The 19,454-nt window shown below is 35.3% G+C and overlaps 1 protein-coding gene and 1 long non-coding RNA gene across 2 annotated transcripts; one reads left to right on the top strand and one right to left on the bottom strand.

Annotated features, from left to right (window-relative positions):
* The first annotated feature begins 3,838 nt into the window (after window positions 1–3,838).
* On the top strand, window positions 3,839–4,897 carry LOC118438519. Its single transcript, XR_004836879.1, has 2 exons — window positions 3,839–4,039; window positions 4,655–4,897. It is a non-coding gene; the product is annotated as an uncharacterized LOC118438519 (long non-coding RNA).
* Window positions 4,898–7,596: 2,699 nt separating this feature from the next.
* LOC110858795 lies at window positions 7,597–10,132 on the bottom strand. The gene is made up of 2 exons (XM_022107682.2): window positions 9,197–10,132; window positions 7,597–9,000 (listed from the first exon to the last, which is right to left on the bottom strand). The coding sequence occupies exons 1-2, from the start codon at window positions 9,815–9,817 to the stop codon at window positions 8,803–8,805; spliced, it is 819 nt and encodes a 272-aa protein (XP_021963374.1). The 5' UTR covers window positions 9,818–10,132; the 3' UTR covers window positions 7,597–8,802.
* Window positions 10,133–19,454: the final 9,322 nt, after the last annotated feature.

Genomic DNA, 19,454 nt, shown 5'->3' with positions numbered 1-19,454 from the left:
CTTCTTCCGAAAAACAAAACGATTTCCATTAGAGAAAACCTGCCCTTGATTAATTTCCGATCGTTCGGTTAGTAGAGATTAAATCTGGCAGAGATTTCCTCAGCCATGAAATACAACAATTTTTAAAAAGGATGAGCAGATTTGCATAGACAACAGAGATTCAAAATCTGAGCAATTAAGCACCAACCAAACCAACCGACTAACTAACTCGTCCTCCGGAATTATACACGTAAAAGCAGACTTGATGATCTGGATCTCGTTCGCTGTGATTGTACGTACACTTATTTCTTTTATTTCGTACGTACGAGTTAAAAAAGTGGCTGGAGCACGTTGTTACCAATTCTTGATCCATTATCTCAACCACTAAATCACATCTCGGACTCGGATTAAACATTTAATTTACCAGGAGCAGAAGCCAATTGGAAGAAACCAGATTTTTACTCTATACGGATGACAGACGACAATTCTAAATCATTTCAACTGATGCAAAATGTTGAATCAAATGCTATTTGATTTCTGAATTCTTTCAATTTTTTCGTCGCAAGCAGGACGCTCAACGCGGGGACACTTCACCGGGGTCAACTTTTTTTTACAAGAAAGCAACGCCACGCCACACCACACCAGGCACGTCATCGTCACAACAAGGTAAAAAATAGGCTTGCAGTCATGATTAATTGTTGGCTTGTCGTATGTTGTGTGTACCGATAAATAAGCTAAACCAACAAAATAGTAAGAAAACAATCAGTCAAACCGTGACCGTTTTTGAGATGAATATCTCTCTCGAATTATTTACATATTAAAATTCATCGTCATTCATCCAGCAAATACGAATTATTTATTCAAGTGAAATGAACGACTATGTGAATAATTGTTCCAAAAATGCGGTGTTTTTCCGTGAAATTGAAATTATTCTGTTACACATACATACGAGTTCATGATTTATGAGGACACCTTTCGGTCAGATACGTGCCTAGCTTATCATAATTTTGACAATTGACGAATTATTCACGTAGATAAACTTGATGTGCAAAATTATAGATTGAAATAATTACTGAAATGTATAATCGTATAATTGGGATAAAGTCGACTTCTGGTGAGATTTAGATGAGGGGGGAAGATTGCATTATTTTTTTATGCTGCTGCTGCTCGGTGGTCCTGTCACTTTTCGTCAAGTATGCACCATTGAATTACATTAAATATGATGCATGTCCAAGTGGGGGGATGATTTAGATGAAAGTTTTTCCGTAATTGGGCCTTGCTTGCACATAATTTATTTTGGATTAATCTGCTCGGCCAATAATCTTCTCACTTGTGGGGAGAAGAACAAATCCACAGGTTTCCACTCTTCAACAAATTTTAATTGTTGAGTTGGATAAAATCCACTTCGAGTTTCTCACTTTCCCCGATCGTAACTTTGTTCTCATTCATTACGAAGTTTTAGTAAGTATGTATTTATGTAGAAAGAAACTTTAATTTCTTCGTTGAATTGTTAGTTTGCAGTGCATTTATGCGATCTGAAATATTTTGCTTTGTAATTTCTCATGCATTTTTCCTATTTCGCAATTTCTTACTTTCCAAATTTCGTATTTTTATCCTCTCCTCATCGCAAACTTTTCTAAAAATTTGGGATACATTTCTTTGTCACATTTTTTTAAAAGTGTTATAAAATTTTTAACAAAAGTGATTTTTATTAGAAATTTTGTAAGTAGATATTTTGAAATAAGTCGATTTCTTCGTTTGCATTGTCGCATATCCGTTTTCCCGTGCAATTTCTTATCTTCTTAATTTCGCAATTTCTCACTTTGCTCCTTCGAAATTTAGAATTAATCTTATCACAAAATTTATATTATCCAAAATGAGTTACCTTATTTCAAATTTCAAAACAAATTTCAGTTTCTCGTGTTAAATATATTACTGTGCTTTTACTGAAATATTCTTCCTTGCAATTTCTCACTTTCCCCAATTCGCAATTTCTCTCTTTTTCATACCTATAATTTTATATGTTTGTCATAAAACTCTCAATTAATTCCTCGCTTTATCAACATTTTCCGTCAATAGAATTTGCCCTTAATAAATCACAACTTTACAGGTAGCACTGTTTCACAAAAAAACAAACAATCAAATCTCACTATCAAGCCAACAACAACTCGTTGCACGTGAAACAATTAACCTTTTTCGAAAAGGTGTCTGCTGCTTTAGTTTACATATTGCCCGTGCCAAAACCCACACATTATTTTCCTCTCTTTCTTTCTTCCCGTCATTTATTTTGTAAAGTAGGAAAGCGTGATTTCGTTCAGTTCGTGCCAGCAGTTCGACAAGTCACGATTTCACCCCAAAAAAAATGCCGAAATTCAAACGATACGGAGGTAAACAGACAAACGAATCAGTTCTTTCAATCCAATTCATCTCAAACTCATAACAATACTTTTTTTATTGCGTTCAAAATTCAATAAATATCGCTCAAATCAAATCCGTGCACGTGACAGTAAATGTCCAATATCTGACTTATCATCGTTTATCAGGCAGTAAATAATTGCGGAGAGGCACGCTATGCAATAAAGAGATACATAATTTTCCATGCAGATAGAACAGATTTAAGCAAATGTGTTTCTGGAATTAAAATCTTTTAAGGCAAATGATCAAAAATTTGATGAATTTAGTACCCGTGAATATTTTTACTGTAAATTTCACTATTTTTAATAAGTGTTTTGTAGGTTCTTTGAGTATGTTGGTAGGTATATATTGACTCTATATTTTTTGTTGTTCATGATATTAAAATACTGCAGGGGTACGTCCGATTAACAATTACTGAGGTAAATTTTAATATTTTTTATGCTAGGGGATGAAGCTATATGACCCTCACTGTGTCTTGAAATTGGTTGAAAAAGCTGAAATTCTGCACCAAAGTGCAAGGACACATCAGACTAAATAATGAGATCAAATTTATGAGACGATCCAACAGGTCCATGCTTATTTTTTAAATTGGTCGAAAAAAACTGAAATTTTGCATGCTAGAATATATGCACATTTTTGACGGTTAATTGGTAATAGTAGGTGGGTTATCTGGTAAAAATTTAGCATCGGAGTCTGGCCCTGACTCAGGCTAAATCATCACTGCAAATTGCAAGTTTGGGACAATGCTTCCTTCTTTGTCTCATTTTCCCCCTCAATATCTCTCACCTTTCTCTCCTTTGTCTCATCTCAACTGTCTTTTTATTTAGTCGTTTTATTCTTTATTACTCAACACCACCAGGGATTGGTCCATTTCGCCAATCTCTCTCTTCATCCCTCCACCTGACCACATGTAAATAATTCCCTACACACAAAAAAGAACAACTAATCCATCCACCACGTCTATAAGGACTAAAAAAACCTCGTAATGGATGGATTTTAGATGGATCACAGAATACAAATTAACCTGAATTTGCCTATACAACAATTCCCTCGTCAATTTTATTATTCCTCCGACAACATTATTTTCGCAAATGGCAATAATTCATTCCTCTCCGCGAGAGACAGATGGCAAGTACAGGATTGCTTTATCCTATAACAAACCTAACTTGAACATATAAAATAAACCGCAAATTCAACAACATCAAATTATTTCGCAAAGTGCGAATGTCCAATCCACAAAAATTGACCGGTTCACCAGACCCACCACAATATCAAAATATACAATCAACTCACTGACTGGATATGTTTTGGCTTGTGTTTGGCACAAGTGTGCTAGCAGACAATAAAAAAATTAATGAGCAGCTACCACTACCACCGAAACTACATACATAATTGCACCAATTTCTGCATTTTTGCACTCACTTGAAACAAGAAGATGGTGAAATTAAAAGCAATAATAAATGTCTGTCTGTCTGCCTGCGGGGTGAGAAAAAGTTTGGTTTGGTTTTGTTTAGCAGCTTCAATTTCAATTCATTCTTTTCTTGATTGACTCGGCGAAATTTGCAATTATCTTCGGACGAGAGAAATAAGTGGGCATCGCCTTCCAGTATCGGAGTAACAATCAGAAGAAGAAAAATCATCCGAGGTAAACATCCAGTCCGGTCTATTAATTCCTCGCGGACATGAAATAATAGGGAGGAGGAGGATGAACCATCATCTGACTGAGCGTATTTATGCATACATGGTAAAATTAGCTGGTAATGTTATACGCATGCACTTACACGGCATGCAATAATTTTTTTAGCGAGGGTAAAGCCTTATGTAGTCGGCGTGTAGGTTTGTCTGGTTTTGAAAGCTAGTAAAACTTGGCTGTTCGGCGGAAAAATAGGAAAATGAGGAATTATGATAACGAAAATGATAAGTGGGAAGATGAGTAAAATCGGTTGTTTAAGTCGTGGGACATATTTAAATAATCTAAATTGACTCTAAACTTTTTCCTGTTTTCACTTCAGTTAAAAAGTTAAGAAATTAAGAAAGCATTTAATTTGTCATGAAAAATTATATAAAAATCATACAATAGTCAAGTGACATTCTTCAAGGAATGAGAAGTACATAGGTTGAAGTACAATTATCAAAGTAAAAGTTTGCCCAAAATTTGTCTCTTTTCTTTACAAGCATTACTTATCTGTTAAAAGAAAAATATATATGCCGTCAAATTATGTTTTGAAGAGACTGATCCGTTTTTTATGTGTTTTTTTAGGCACCTTGGACCTCAAAAGAATTATTTTAAAAGCTATTTTTTCCTTTTGGGTAAAAATCTGGACAAACAAATCACCAAAAATTCCACAATTTGTTAACACAATTAAAACAATGAAGAGATAATTCGTGCCAAAATTTGATATACTTTAACGCCGAAATACAAAAATGGAATCCTTTAAAATTCTTGAAGTTGTAATAAAATAGATACAATCATCGTAACCAATAAATCCACTTTACAATCATATCAATTATCAGCAGCCACATGTTGATGGGGACTCTTTAAATTTAACTTGGCTTGAGAAATCGGAAAAAATGACGAGAATCAACGCAAATAAACCCGCAAAATTTTCATAATTTTCAAAATAGTCTAAAAATAAATTTGCCCTATCGACATCACATCAAACCCGAAATCTTTGAGGTGACAATAAAATAAATTTATGCAATCTGGTCCACTCGACTACTCGACACAATTAACTCTGCAGCAGCAGCCGCATGTTGAGGGACACTCTTTAAATTTAAATTGGCTCGCGAAATCTAATCTTTAAGAGGATAAAAATGAGGAGGGAATGAGCCACCCCACGGGGACAAAGCCTGTTTCGTCGTCATCATCAAAAATTCTGCCAAGCCAGCCAGCCAGCCAGCAACACCCTTCTGCTTTTCCTTATCTCAAGACAACCACTAAGTAAATGAGTTGTAACATTATTATCGAGAGTTAAGAAGGGGGTTGCAGTTTCTAAAATAAAAAAAAGTTGATAAAAATCCAGCACAGTGAGCAGTAAGTTGAGCAAACTCCCCGCACCGGTTTCATAGCTACCCTTGTTTCTGCACGTGCAAAACTGATCTGGTTTTATTGGGAGGAAAAAATTACGGGCAAATCCACAAATTCACCTTTTATATGTGTTTACTGATAACAATCTCTCACCCTCCTCCCGGCCTGTCTGCATCTCAAGACCCCGCAGATGCAATGGCGCATACCATTAGTTTATTTATTAATCAATAACAACAAGCTTGGGGAGGCTCATGGCAAAAGTTAAATGGATATTTGGATTTGGAAAAAATTAAAAAATATTTTTCTGAAATTATGTAAAACTTGGAGAATTTTATGAGACTATTTTAAAAATTTGCAACGCTTATCGGATTTATTTATAGGAATTTTGACCAAAATTACGAGGAAATTTCTGCTCAATTAATTTTCTCCACAAAAATCAGACCATTGCTAATTTACAAATTTTCCATAAAGGGTGCAAAACTTTGCCAATTTTATGTAACCTTTATGTAACCAAATGAGAACCTTTATAACTTTGTAAAGAATTTTCTCTCCACAAGAATCGAATGGTCTAAAAAGAGCTAAAACCTTGCAAATTTTATGGCAGCATGGCGACATGCTAAATTTGCAACGCTTTCAAACTCTAACGCTACAAAACTCTGCAAATTATCATTAGCTAGAAAATTTGCAACATTTAGCATCTTAATTTTCATGAGTATGCCCAAAATGATCGAAAAAAAAATTAAAAATCTTCCTCTCTCTCTCTTCTCCTGCCACTGGTTCTGATTCCTATAAAACTAATGATGTCCAAGCAGTTGCAGATGTTGGATTGCATCCCTCGCATCAATCAGTATTCGCATCATGCTCGTCTCCTCACAGACACAATAAAGATAATAATGAGCCGGATTATTGGGAGACAACAACAAGTTCACCACACTTTCTTCACCACCACCACTTATGTATCCAGCCCCAGCACATCAGCAGAGGTGGGCAAACTACTGACATGTATAATCAACTAATTTGCAACAGTGAGCCTCTAAAATTGAAAGAAATGGGCGCTGCAGTGTCACAATTTCGGGGGGTTCAGGAGCTTGACTTCTTCGAATTCGCGATATTTTTGCAATCTCATCCGAACTGGAACAATGCTTTGCCAAAATCCAGTATTTTTAGCTCTGTTCTTCCAAGGGCTTAGATTTCCGGGGGTATTACAACTACAAAAACACGAGAATTTAAATGGAGAATGTGTCAGTCATACGAAAATGATGCTTTGTGAAAAAAGTAACTTTTTATCGCTGTCAAAATGCAGTGTTTTTACGAGTGTTTTTAAAATAAAGTATTCTGACAGCGATAAAAAGTTATTTTTTTTCCAAAAACATGCATTTTCATATGACAGTTGTATTTTTCATGCAGATTCTCATCTTTTTTTGATCAGCATTATATTTTGACCAACTATTTTGCCCACCTCTGAGCCCCAGTCCCTCAGATTTTTACCCCTTTACTCGATGCACATTGTTCTTGGACGTGTGCACTAATCGTGATACGTTCTCTGCATCAATTGTGTAATGTGCAATAAAAGCCGAGATTTTTCTCCATTTTTTCCTCTTAATCCAGATTTGCATGTATGTATAAGAAGGGATAAAGTCATAATACGTGACCAATTCCCGTGCATGCTGTTGGATTCGAATTGATGGATGCGTTGCGTCAAGAAGACCACTTTTCCATCCACTACTGGTCCAGTCCAATAATTAGATTCACACATATTTATACAACCACCACGCTACTTCGGCTCCAATTAAAGGAGAAGTTTAACGAGGGGTGAGCTTGAGCTGGGCTGCTGAATTTAATGGGAAAAAGAAGTGTCGTCTCAGCTTCAGGATTAATTTTCGTCTCATTTTTTAACCAAACTTTCCCCCAGGATGATTTTGCTTCGCGATGAATAAAATAAATCCAATATGAAAAGAAAAAAATTGTATTCGATGGATAATTTATTGCTTAATTAATTGTTCCTATTTCCCACTTTTTATTGGCTCCCGACCCATAAAAGAGTCACATTATTCATATTGTGGAAAAATATGCGGGGTGGAAATATGTATGATTTTGTAATGCGGGTCGCTTTGTGGTAATACCAAGTCGGTAAATAACGGTAAAAAATAATGGGTATTGTGCTGTTGGCAGAATTTTGTTTGTATTTTTTTGAAATTTTTTATTTATCTATTTTTCAATAATTACGAGGAATACATGAGTTTTGAGGATATTTTGATATTTATTGTAAATTTGAGACAATCAGGTTTTTCGGATTGGTCATCTTTGAAACTCTGATAAGTCTCAAGTTACCCTTCATTCTAAATATAATAATTACTCTTTCTTACCCTAAATTTAATAGTTTTGCTGTAATATTCTAATATTTTTTATTTTATAAAACAGCTCGGCAGCTCTGGAAGACACTCGGTTTCATATATTTCTTTGACACTTGGTTCATCTCGGAGTGGATGCATTTTCGCTATATCAAATCTTATTATATATCGAATATGTTTCAGGATCAGGTATTCTGTTATAACAAAGTTGAGTAACTGGGAGCACAAAGATATGTATGTAGATAAGGTCCATGTATATATAATTATGTATGATAACTTATCATTGATAAGAACACAACTAAATATTTTGGCAATATAAAATATTTCAATGATTCGTCTTCGTAAGCACTAATTAGATACATAATTTTGAAGTGAAAGTAACTAATCTCTAATTAATTTAGATATATTTTTCTACGGTTATCAGTTATTAACTTATCATTTCTGAACATACGTTATCTTACGAACTAATTCTAACTTAATCATCACAGAGATCACAACATCGAGGTCGTCTTACTCATTATTCCAGTTCAGTACTGAAGATCTCTGATAAATCTCAAGTTACCCTTCATTCTACTCTTATTAAAATGCAATATCTTCTCAGGTAAGCTGTTTAGGATTCGTTTCATAAGATACCCAAAAGGTGCGTTTATTCGTCACTTGCGCCATAGTTAAAAGCCACACCATTGGCGCAAGTTAGGGAAAAATAAGCACATCTACTCCTACAAAACTCTGCCTTAAAACCTATCTCTGAGAAAGTGAAGCGTATAATTTTCATCATTTCGAAGTCTCACCTTCTCCCCTGATTATTTATTTCCTTGAGCAATTAATCAAAATTATGTATTCCTTTGTACTGATATTTACAAGAAATTTTAAGCGTTTTCTCTGCTTTCTTCTCTATCGAGGAATAGAAAATCGTACCCAAAATCGTAAAAAGTAAGTAAAAAAACGTAAAATACATAAAAAAATCTAGTATGGTTTACTATGTAAAGTGATTTGTACAAGACTTTCCCCCCCAAAAAAAGTCCCCTTTTACTGGAGAAAGTTGTACAACTGCTCAATATATTCTTGCGCCATTTGCAACGTTTCGAACTTTGAGAGCTGTTGGTCCTTGCCGATTGAAGGGAGATGGGTGCGCAGCTTGTCAAACGCCAGGTTCAAACTGTGCATGCGGCGACGTTCTCGAGCATTAGCGGCCAAACGACGCTTCTTCATGACGACAGGATTGACCTGGAGAGAGAGAAGGGAAACAGGGGTCAAATTAAGGTCAATTACGCATTTTCTTGATACAAGAGGACAAATTATTGGATAGCGTGATCAAATTTGTTCGGATAGATTGTCATGCAAATTTGTATGCAAATTTGGAAAGTGAGAAATCTTGACCAAGTTCATTTGGGAAAAGTGCGAAATTTTTACGAAAATTTACCTGTCTCATTCCCCTCTGCTTTTTCTGCGGCTTCTCCACCCCCTCTGCCTTCACTTTCGTCTTCTTTCCCCCCTTCCTCCCACCCCGCTTCGCAATATTACCCCCTTTCGTGCCCACTTTCCTCTTGGATTTCTCAACTTGCCCCAAATTCTCAATATTCCCAATATTCTCCTCATCCCCACAACCCTCCTCTTCATGGAGAAAGTCATCGTGATGATGATGATGATGGTCATCCGTCGTCAGGTCATGTGACATCACGACCTGCCCGTGGATAACGTAGCTGTTATTGTTATTATTCGCTGGAAAGGTGGCGAGCAAGTAGTCCGCGGGGTGCTGGGTGGACGACGTGGTCGAGTTGGTCGACCCGGGCGAAAAGGGGGACGAGAGGGGTGACGGGGTATGAAATCCATCCGACCCGTCGCCATGACCTCCTTCATCCCCTCGAAGGAGGAGGAGTCGATGGGTCAAAAGGTTACTGTGCGCCTGTTCCCAACTTGTGGGGTCTTGTTCTGGGGAATATTTCAGTTCGATATAGTGCGGCGGAGGGGAGGAGTGGTCTTGTGCAGATTGTGGTGGGGGCGAGTGGGGTGCATTCAGCATCCCGAGAAGAGTGGACATCATGCTAACTTTTTTTTAGGTAAAATCACCAGCCACACACTTATCTTGGATGATAACGTACTTCCATCCAAGAAATCCACTCGGCACCCGGAAAAAAAATCGAGATCTTGTTGAATCTGACTTAATTAATTAAGCGTATTTAGCAAACTTGGACGAATTTTAAGTTTATTTATCTATCTTCTTCTTGGTGAAAGTAGGCTAACAATTAAACTGTGTGAGTGAATAGCGTGTGAATGAATAGATTAGGATAAAAATTAAGTAGGAAAAGTGCAGTCTTTAGTGAGCAGTGTTTCGAGTGAGACTGACTCCTGCGTGGCAAAAGTCACCCTTTTTCTGGAGCCAGAGAGAGAGACTACTGCACTGGATCATCTCATTGTTACAGTTTTCCGTTCAACAATGCATCCTCCGCACGTAACAAATAATGCAAGTACGGGTTAATAGCGGTAGGGCAGACAATGGTAACACAGATCATCTTCATCCTTCCTCTAGGTAGGTAAAAAGGCTCTCATGCAATCTGGCCCACAAACCGACTCACTCACTCACTTCCTTCCTTTTGCTACTTATTATTATCATTTTTACTGTGTGAATCGATGTGTGTGACTGACGTGTAGCTCATTCAGGCCTCCTCCTCCTCCTCCCCCCACTTTACTTTCCACTCCAATATCTGAACTGGATGCTCGGGTTGTTAAATATAAAGTTTCTTTTTTTGGAGAGAAGAGAGCCACACCTGCTCAAGAAACGAACGACAGTTCCGTCCATGCAGGCCAATTAGTAGGGTAAATCAGGCAGGAGTCTCATCTTACCCCCTTCTTTCTCCTCCCCCTCCCCCCGTTAGTAATTAGTTCGTAGTAAAGAAATATAAGATAAAATCCTTCCAATATTCATGAAATTTTAGGAAATGTATTAATTTCTCGACAATTAATGAGAAGAAATGAGAATCAATTTCTTCAAGTCAATGGATGCACATCAATTTCCTGAAATTTTTCAGTTTTTGAATCGACACACATCAAATTCCCGATATTTTTCAACTTTTGGATGGATGCATACACATCAATTTCCCCACATTTCCAGAAAACCGTGACCCTGACAAGCTTACATACGCCTGCCTATTGACTAATCATAAGAACAATGCCAGTGAGTATCCCTTTGACCAGCAGATCATTCTCCACAAAAATCCCGTTCATTTCCAAAAAGTAACGGATCTCCTCCTGCCACAATTTTTTTCAATTTCACCCCAAAAATAAAATAAAGAAAGTGAAATTGACTGCTGGCCAGGTGGTCGATCGCTTCTCTCTTAAATCTCTCCCCATTTAAAAAGAATGACTTGGATCGACGGCTACCATTCGCTGGCTTTTTACCAATTAGTGTGTGCAACCCTGGATAAAAAGAAACAATACGTGATCAATGGGAGAGAGCCAAGCCGTGTCATGTGACCGACCAGCCTAAATAGAAATCAACACCTAAGAATAATACACAATAAATTACTGCTCATCCATTGTTCTGAAAATCCCACCTGAGCGAAGATATCATGACTCAGCGCGTCACTTACTTGCTTAATTTGGCATGACTTTACATACGTACCCATAACTTCCGCCTGGTCACTCATCGGGTCATACTTATCATCATCGTCAGCTTATCTGACTGAATTGGGAGGCGGACGGGTGACCCAGATCTTGCACAATTACTCATCTATCTACATAATTTTTACTTTAAGACGCGGTACTCATTACGCTCAAGGAAAGCAAGGTGACAGGAAGTTGGCTAAATTACACATACTAAAAACCTATAGCCCAATATTACTTATTTTGCTGCTTCCTGTCCCAAGAAATCTGCACGCACATGATACTTGCATACGTCGCAATATCTGGCAGTAATGGCAACTTTTTCTTATTCTCTCATCATTTCCTTAAAAATTTTAACTTTTGGTGGGATCTCTGCTGCATTGTTGAGAAGTAACGACGCAGAAAACTGAAGTACTTTATACTGGATAAAAAAGTGAGGAAGTTGATGGCAGTGTATGTAGCAAAGAAGAAAGAAACTTAAGGTAAAAACTTAATTGGATTACCATCCAGACTTAAAATAAGTAAGCGACTCACCTGCATTCACTCCACTGCAAGTCGTATCATATCGTGTTAAGGAATCGTAGTATCGTGCAGGCCCTGCGGAAATGGTGTGGTAAATTTCTACCCATTTCTTTTGACCAATTCTTGGTAAATTCGACCTTATCCATCGTCACGCTTACCTTATCTACAGGGTCCCCTCATATGATAAGATAAAATGGGTATACACACCGATTACAAGTCGTGTTAGATAAGCGCATCGCCAAGAAAATCGTATCGTATTTGGCCCCCTGCAGAAATTGTGGGGCCAATTTCTGCCCAATTTTGTTTTATTGGACCCTTTATGCAGGGTCCCTTCTCTCATGCTAAAACGCACATAAGGATTATTTATGTCCTACCACCGGTGGTGGTCACATTACTGACTCGTACTTACTTCAAGGGCTCCTCCGACCACGCTTCATTTCATCGACAAGAAGACACGGCACGTCCCTCAAGATTTTAGTTTGCATGTGCTTCGAGTAGTCGTGTTGTGTTGTGTGTGATGTAAACCGGAAATCGGATATAACATCCATCCATCCATCCAAAAAGTACACCGGCTGGCAGGCGCACGAACGAACAAAGTCGAAGAAAACAAGATCCCTTCTTCTTAATTTAATAGTCTCATGATGCACCTTGGTGGAGAGAAGCAACTGCTTTTCACAACCATTCCAATCAACACGTGAAGTGAGGTAAATGAGATGATAGGCAAAATCAACAAGAAAATCGTACGAAAAAACCGATACTGTGCAAAATTTATGATTTAATGTATAATTAATAATGTTTCAAATTTCTGATTTCATAAATTGACGAATTCGCAATTAAGTTTTTGCAACATTTCAAAGTCAATAATATGATAAATTTTAAAATGACTTATTTTAAAAAGTAAACAGGTTAAATTAGAATTGGTGACAATAACAGTAAAAATTCGAGAATAACTTCACGAATCTAATCGAGATTTTGTGTCATTTTTTTGTTACCAAACTTTTATCTTTTTCGCTATTGGGTTATTATTAAATTGCAAGATTTTTAAAAACCCTAATCCGAAGAAAACTTTCAAAAAATTACACTTAAAAAGTACCAATTTTTTCAGTTCTTAAGAAACTAGTTGAACTCCAAATTTTGGACCAGACAGATTTTCAGTTCTTCTATGTCATTCGCTCTGATTCACATAATTCATTCATTGTTTCTCCCAATTATAAATTCAAGTCCTCCACCTTACCTCCAATCATGCACACAATGGAGTGAAAAATTCAGTTAGTAAATGAATGAATGAATGAATTGGTGGCGCATCCATTTATTTACAACTTTTATATTGTATCTCTTCTCCAGCACCTTGCTCATCTCCGCCTTTTGTGCGTGGGAACGGAAGCAGTTTCCTTGTACGCTTTTGTCTACCTCTTTTTGCCTCCCTCCTTCACCTTATCCTAGTAATAAGGAGAAGGGTCGTCCAGAAATAAGGTCACCGGTAAAAGTACCACCTCGACCAGGTCACAAGTCTCTCTTCAGAGAACACGGAAATGAAATTTTACCCAATTTTTGACCAAATTTTAGCAATTTCACCCGAAAAATGACAATAAAACAGGTCTTATCTCTCGGGATACATAAATGAAATTTTCACCAATTTCTGCCAATTTTCCCAACTGTCCCCTTTATGACCCTGCTGGTCCAAATCGATGTCACGTATCCTTTGGTCAAAGACAAACAACACAATTTTGTCCAATTTTGTCTTTCCTTTGGCATTTCCTTGTTGAAAAATCGACGATTTTCTAGTCACACACTTTACGAACGACCCAAATTACTATTTACCACTTGCTTGCATACAGCCGTTTGTTTTTCGAACGGGAAGTCGTACCTGGTTCCTTTATTAGCAGGGACGGTCGGTGGAGATGATGATGATGACCCAACAGCACAGGACACAAACAGGTTGTTGGTTATTTTCATTACTATTTCATAAAAACTTGACTTTGGTTCCTTCCTCCTCCTCGTCGAAAGGCAGGCCTTGAGAACAAAGGAAGACTTATTCATTCTTAAAAAATCTACTCCAGCCAGTCTTAAGATTTGCATTTGTGACTGTTTCATCCATTCACACAAAATCAAGGCTCTCTTCACTACTCACGCAGTCTCCTCTCCTTAATAAACAATCTCACGAGATTATACACAATTAAGTGGTTATGATGTCCGGTAAATAAAAATTAAATAAAAAACTGACCGGCAATTCTCTATACACATTACTAAATAAATTTTCTCTAAAAAGAAGCTTGTGATCAATAATAATAATCTAATGTTTTTTATGCATAAGAAGACGAGACATTTTGCACAGCTTCTATTTATCCTTACAATATTTAAATCTATAATTTTCAAAAATTTCACAACTTTTTCGAATAGTCAATTTTGAAACGGTTTTATTAAAAGTTATTTTATATTTTACGTATACGTAAATCATCTCAGACTTTTATTTCATATTGTTAATTCTGTGCAAATTAAAATGTTTTATCGAGGAAATTATTTTTTTGACAACATGTAAAATCTATACGCCAATTTAGTTTAAAAAAAAAGTTTTACAATAAAAAGTGCAAATTCGCGCATGATCACCTATATTGTATTCCGATTAAAAAATGTTTAAATAGATAAATTAATCAAACGTTTTAATTAACAATGCCTATTTTTCACCATTTTTTACCAATTAAGGTGCTCTAGTATGCTCAATAGATTTTTAATCTCACTCTACCCATATTCAACGTCTTTCATGCAAATTTATAAAATGACATCAATTTCATAGGTTTTGAGATAAATGCAGCTTTTAATACATAACTTTAGCGTTACGTAAAAACTTAGGATTGAAAAATTTACTACATTTACGTTTCTGGTTACGTTACGTGTGAACCCAAACACTCCATCATCTCACAAATTTTCCGTCTTCTCTGAATATTAAGCAACTTATGTATATTAAAAAACGGTGGCAGTGATCTCCCCACGCCGACCCCAGCAGGAGACTCAACTCAACCACAAAATTAAATTAAATTACTTTCAACTTCAGATCAAAATATTAAATATTATTATTATTATCGACCAACTTTAAGCATGTCAGCGCAAGCCGTGGATCCGTAAAACAAGTCAAATTTATGCCCTCCTCCTCAGTTAACAGGTCACAACAAGGTTCTCCAACAAAACAAAACATGTCATGTCCTCCGTCACAATAAATTCTGGAAGTCGGGATTCAATTCATTTATTCAATTATACAAAGACAAGGACACAGATTGCATGCGGAATGAGGGGACGGTTTACGTATATGAATCTACAATGTAAAGTCCGGTAGTAGTGGTCACGTCCGTTTAAAAACCTTAATCTTATTTATTTTACGACCGAGACGTAAAAAATTCAATTTACTTTTCAATTCATTTCGTAGTATTATTTGCATATTAGTCGTAAATTATAATGATATGAGTGCATTGTGAGAGTGTCATTTGAAGGGGAGATGTTTGCCTTCTTTTGTCACGAGAGTTTAGATTTTGGTTGGTTTTGGGCAATTGTCAGCATTTGAGTAAATATGTAGATTTGGGCTTTTTACGGAAAAAATTCTTATTGATTTAAATTAAATTTATTTTAGGGGAAAATATTTATGTGTAAAATTTCCGCATGAAAAAATCACATTTTGGTAGGGTTTTCAAGTTTAGCTTAAGGCGTAATAAATATAGTTTTTTTATAAATAGAAATTAATTAATTTCAGAAATATTTTGATAACTAAATAAAATATAAAAATGTTTACACGAACTTTCTGTATGGAAAGTGTGGTTTGTTTTAGTGTTTCGTTTAAATTAATTACATTTAGTTTACGATTGCACATTTTGCAAAAAAAAATATCTGCAACTAAAAAAATAAAATAAAACAAAAAAATGGGAAAAAAATTGAAAGACAATTTAAAATATTTCTTTAACTATAAACAATTTTCAAAACTTATGTATTACTCTTCTGAAAGCATAATTTCCAAATTCTAGAATCATCCCACATTATCATGCATCCTTAATGAACCTCTTCTCCATTTATAATTTTATACATATTCCAACATAAACTTAACGGCGTTCATTACACGCCAAAAGTTTTGCTTTCACAGAAACCCACAAAAATATTAACCAATCTCTAAAAACTGCTCCAAAACAAACTTTAAACTTCTTTCCATTTATTTCAACTTCAAACCATGCTACCCGATCTCAATTTTACAAAAAAAACATGCCAAATTTCGAATTTGATCAAAATCTTACAAAAATATCAAAAAATATACTCCCAAAACAAACCTTAACCTTCATCTTTACCACATTTCCTTCCCCACGAATCATCCATCCATAATTTTCCTCCGTCATCCATTCGCTCATTAACGTGAACCACCTTTCCACCAGAAATATCCAACCTTTACAAAAATAAATACACTTCATTATAAATATTTCTAAAATTGGGGGACGGAAAATATGAAATTCACCAAGAAAACCCTTTCCCTTCTCGGTTAATCAACATTACAAACCAACCACAACTCCAGCAGAATGACTGACTTTTCGAGATGGAAAACACTAATTGAATCTAAACTCAAGTCCAGTCCAGTTTTCGGCCCAAATGTCAAAATACTTTTCAACTCCAATGAAAGAAAAAGGGTTGTGGGAGCAGGCTTGTTAGCTCGCCTTTTGTTGTCAGTCACCTTAAATCGACTTATTTACTAACTAACCATAAGCATCACACAAAGGTAATAATTTTACACCTCGTTAAGCCCTGGGTGCACAACAACTCTTTGATTATAATAAGTGATGCTACAGGATTAAATATCACTCTGCTCGTTCGACAGACAAAGGCCATTACGAGAAGAACAATTCGTTTCGTTAAACGGAAATTGATTTGTATTTTGTATGATGACGACGGATAATTCATACTTTTCGAGGACAAAAGGTTCCGGTCAGCTCGGCATAATTTCGCACCTCAAATAACAATAATCTTCTCGAGAAGACCGACGCCACCGCGTAGGTCAAGTCAACAATCAGACCGATACATAGGTGACAAACAGTGGCCTTAAATCCGTAATATTGACGGAAAGGAGAGCACAAGTCATAAGGAGAGACACGTTCTGCTCCTTTGAAACAAAGGTGTTGCCGGCTGTCCGTGTTTTTTTAAACAATAAGAAAAGACCTTCAAGTGTCACGAATTTGAGCAGTGTGTAAAGATCAGGATGATGCCGACTTATTGATTACTAGACGTTAGGCCGGTCCAAGGACGGGTTCTAGTAGGACAAATTATTTCACAAATTAGAAGACCCGTATTTTTAAAATTTTGAAAATTGAAAAAATACGGGAAAAATTCGGGTTGAAAAAAAAATTCAAATCCACGTGGTCAAGTGGGGGAATTTTCAAAATTATTTTCAGCCAAACCTTGGGTTTTCAAAACGGTGTAATTTTTTGTGAAGATGATATGCGCTTAGATTTACGTTCTTGAATTAAAAAAAAACATTTTCAAATTTTTTGAAGAATGAACATTTTGTTGAATTTTGGGGATTTGCGTTGCTACTTCTCTTTGTCTCTCCACTAATCGCTTTTCGGCTTCACAATTGACTCTGGCAATTTATATATCTGATGATTACATGCCATGACAAGGCAGAAAATTGTGAATAATATTTCCAACACTAGAAAATACATAAACTGTAATATGTTTCGTTTTACTTCGTGAATATAAAGTGGTATTTATTTACGAAGAAATGTTACAAAATTTTGAAAATAATTTCTTCTAAAATTTTGGGATATTTTATTTTTGTTTGACCAAAATTCAAACAAAGGTGCATCCTAATTTTAAATAAACGTAAATTTATGAGTAAATATATACATAAATATTTTAATAAATGTATGTAAAATCAATTTTAAACATGCGTAAAGTTGTTTCGATGATGGCCCAAAGATTATTATTTATAATTAAGTGTTTTTAACTTGCGTAGGAAATTGACAAACCTAGACGTCAATTTTTATTAATTTCAAAAATAATTTTCCTATAATGTAAACGCACAGATGAATACTCCTGCTGGGTTGTTTGACTTTAATGCATATAAATCGATATCTTTGAACGAGTCTATTTTTGTATCAACATTTTTTAAAATTTGGATTAAGATTTCTTAAAATATGTCAATCATGATAAAAATAACATGCGTATGTCTCAACGTCACTTTAACGTGGCATTGTATCACGTGGTTTTTTGTTTGAATTGTTGTGTCTCAACTTTCCCTTCCTCCATGTATTCAAATGGCGATTTTGAAAAATGTTCACCGCCTTTCGTTTTTAACAATATGAAGATATTAATGCACCTAAAAATCGGTAATTTTTAGGCTTACATAGTTAGGAGATAAAAATTTTGATTTTTTTCTTCAATGAGGAAATATTTAAATTTTATTGATTATTTTTCATCTATTTTATATTTATCTTCTTGTTGAAGAAAAAAATCAAAATTTTTATCTCCTAACTATGTAAGCCTAAAAATTACCGATTTTTAGGTGCATTAATATCTTCATATTGTTAAAAACGAAAGGCGGTGAACATTTTTCAAAATCGCCATTTGAATACATGGAGGAAGGGAAAGTTGAGACACAACAATTCAAACAAAAAACCCCGCATCAGCCAGCATGCTATTCGGCCTTAAAATGATTTTGAAATTGAAATTGATTTTTAGATTTTGACAAAATGTAACTCTTAAAACTTACTGCAATTCTCTTCAGTCTACAATTTAAGTAAGTAAAATAATAATTAATTAGAAATTGAATTTTGTTCCATGATTTTATTTTAATTGAATATAAAACTCTGAATTAAAAGTCTGAATACTCTATTCCCAAATTTTAACCTTTATTCAGTATCATTCGATTTTCAAGATTTTAAAGAGATTTACAAAATGTGCAAAATTTTGGAAAATGTAATTAGGTCAATTTGACTTATTTAAAGGTTTAATTTTATCACCAAACCCTTGGAAATCTCTTTTTTGGAGCATCCATACCTATCTTGTATCTATTAACTTTCTATAAATTGTTCAATAAACATATTTGGAGTTGAAATTAGCCAAATAAGTTCTATCTTTGTTGAAAATTACGATTTTGAAGGCACACATTTTTTGAGTAAGCAAAAATGTAATTTTTTTCTTAAAAATGGAAATTTTTAACTTATAAATTTTTTGACCGACAAGAAAAGTATCTACAATTAGGTAATTTTAGATTTTAGTTCATGCTTTATTTTCATGCTACTCAACAATTACATTAAAAAATGAACGTAACCTACGTAAAATTGTGCTCGGCACAATTTCACTTTTCACGTTTCATCACAATGCTTCTCAAACGGATGAACGCAGAGAACAAAAGCTTCCGAATTTTTCTCCACTTTGATATCGTCCCTCGCGCTGAAGTGATGACCGTCGAGTTGGCGACGCTTCATCTCATCCCCTGATTTGGGGGACATGAAAAAGTGTGATTTCTCGTGATAACCTGAAATTATTAGTAATTTTTAGCGAGAGTATTATAATTTTTCAAATTTTTG

Source organism: Folsomia candida, unplaced genomic scaffold (genome assembly GCF_002217175.1).
Source record: "Folsomia candida strain VU population unplaced genomic scaffold, ASM221717v1 Fcan01_Sc022, whole genome shotgun sequence".
Lineage (NCBI taxonomy): Eukaryota > Metazoa > Arthropoda > Collembola > Entomobryomorpha > Isotomidae > Folsomia > Folsomia candida.
The sequence above is the reverse complement of the archived record's forward strand: the minus strand, read 5'-3'. Positions and strand labels throughout refer to the sequence as shown.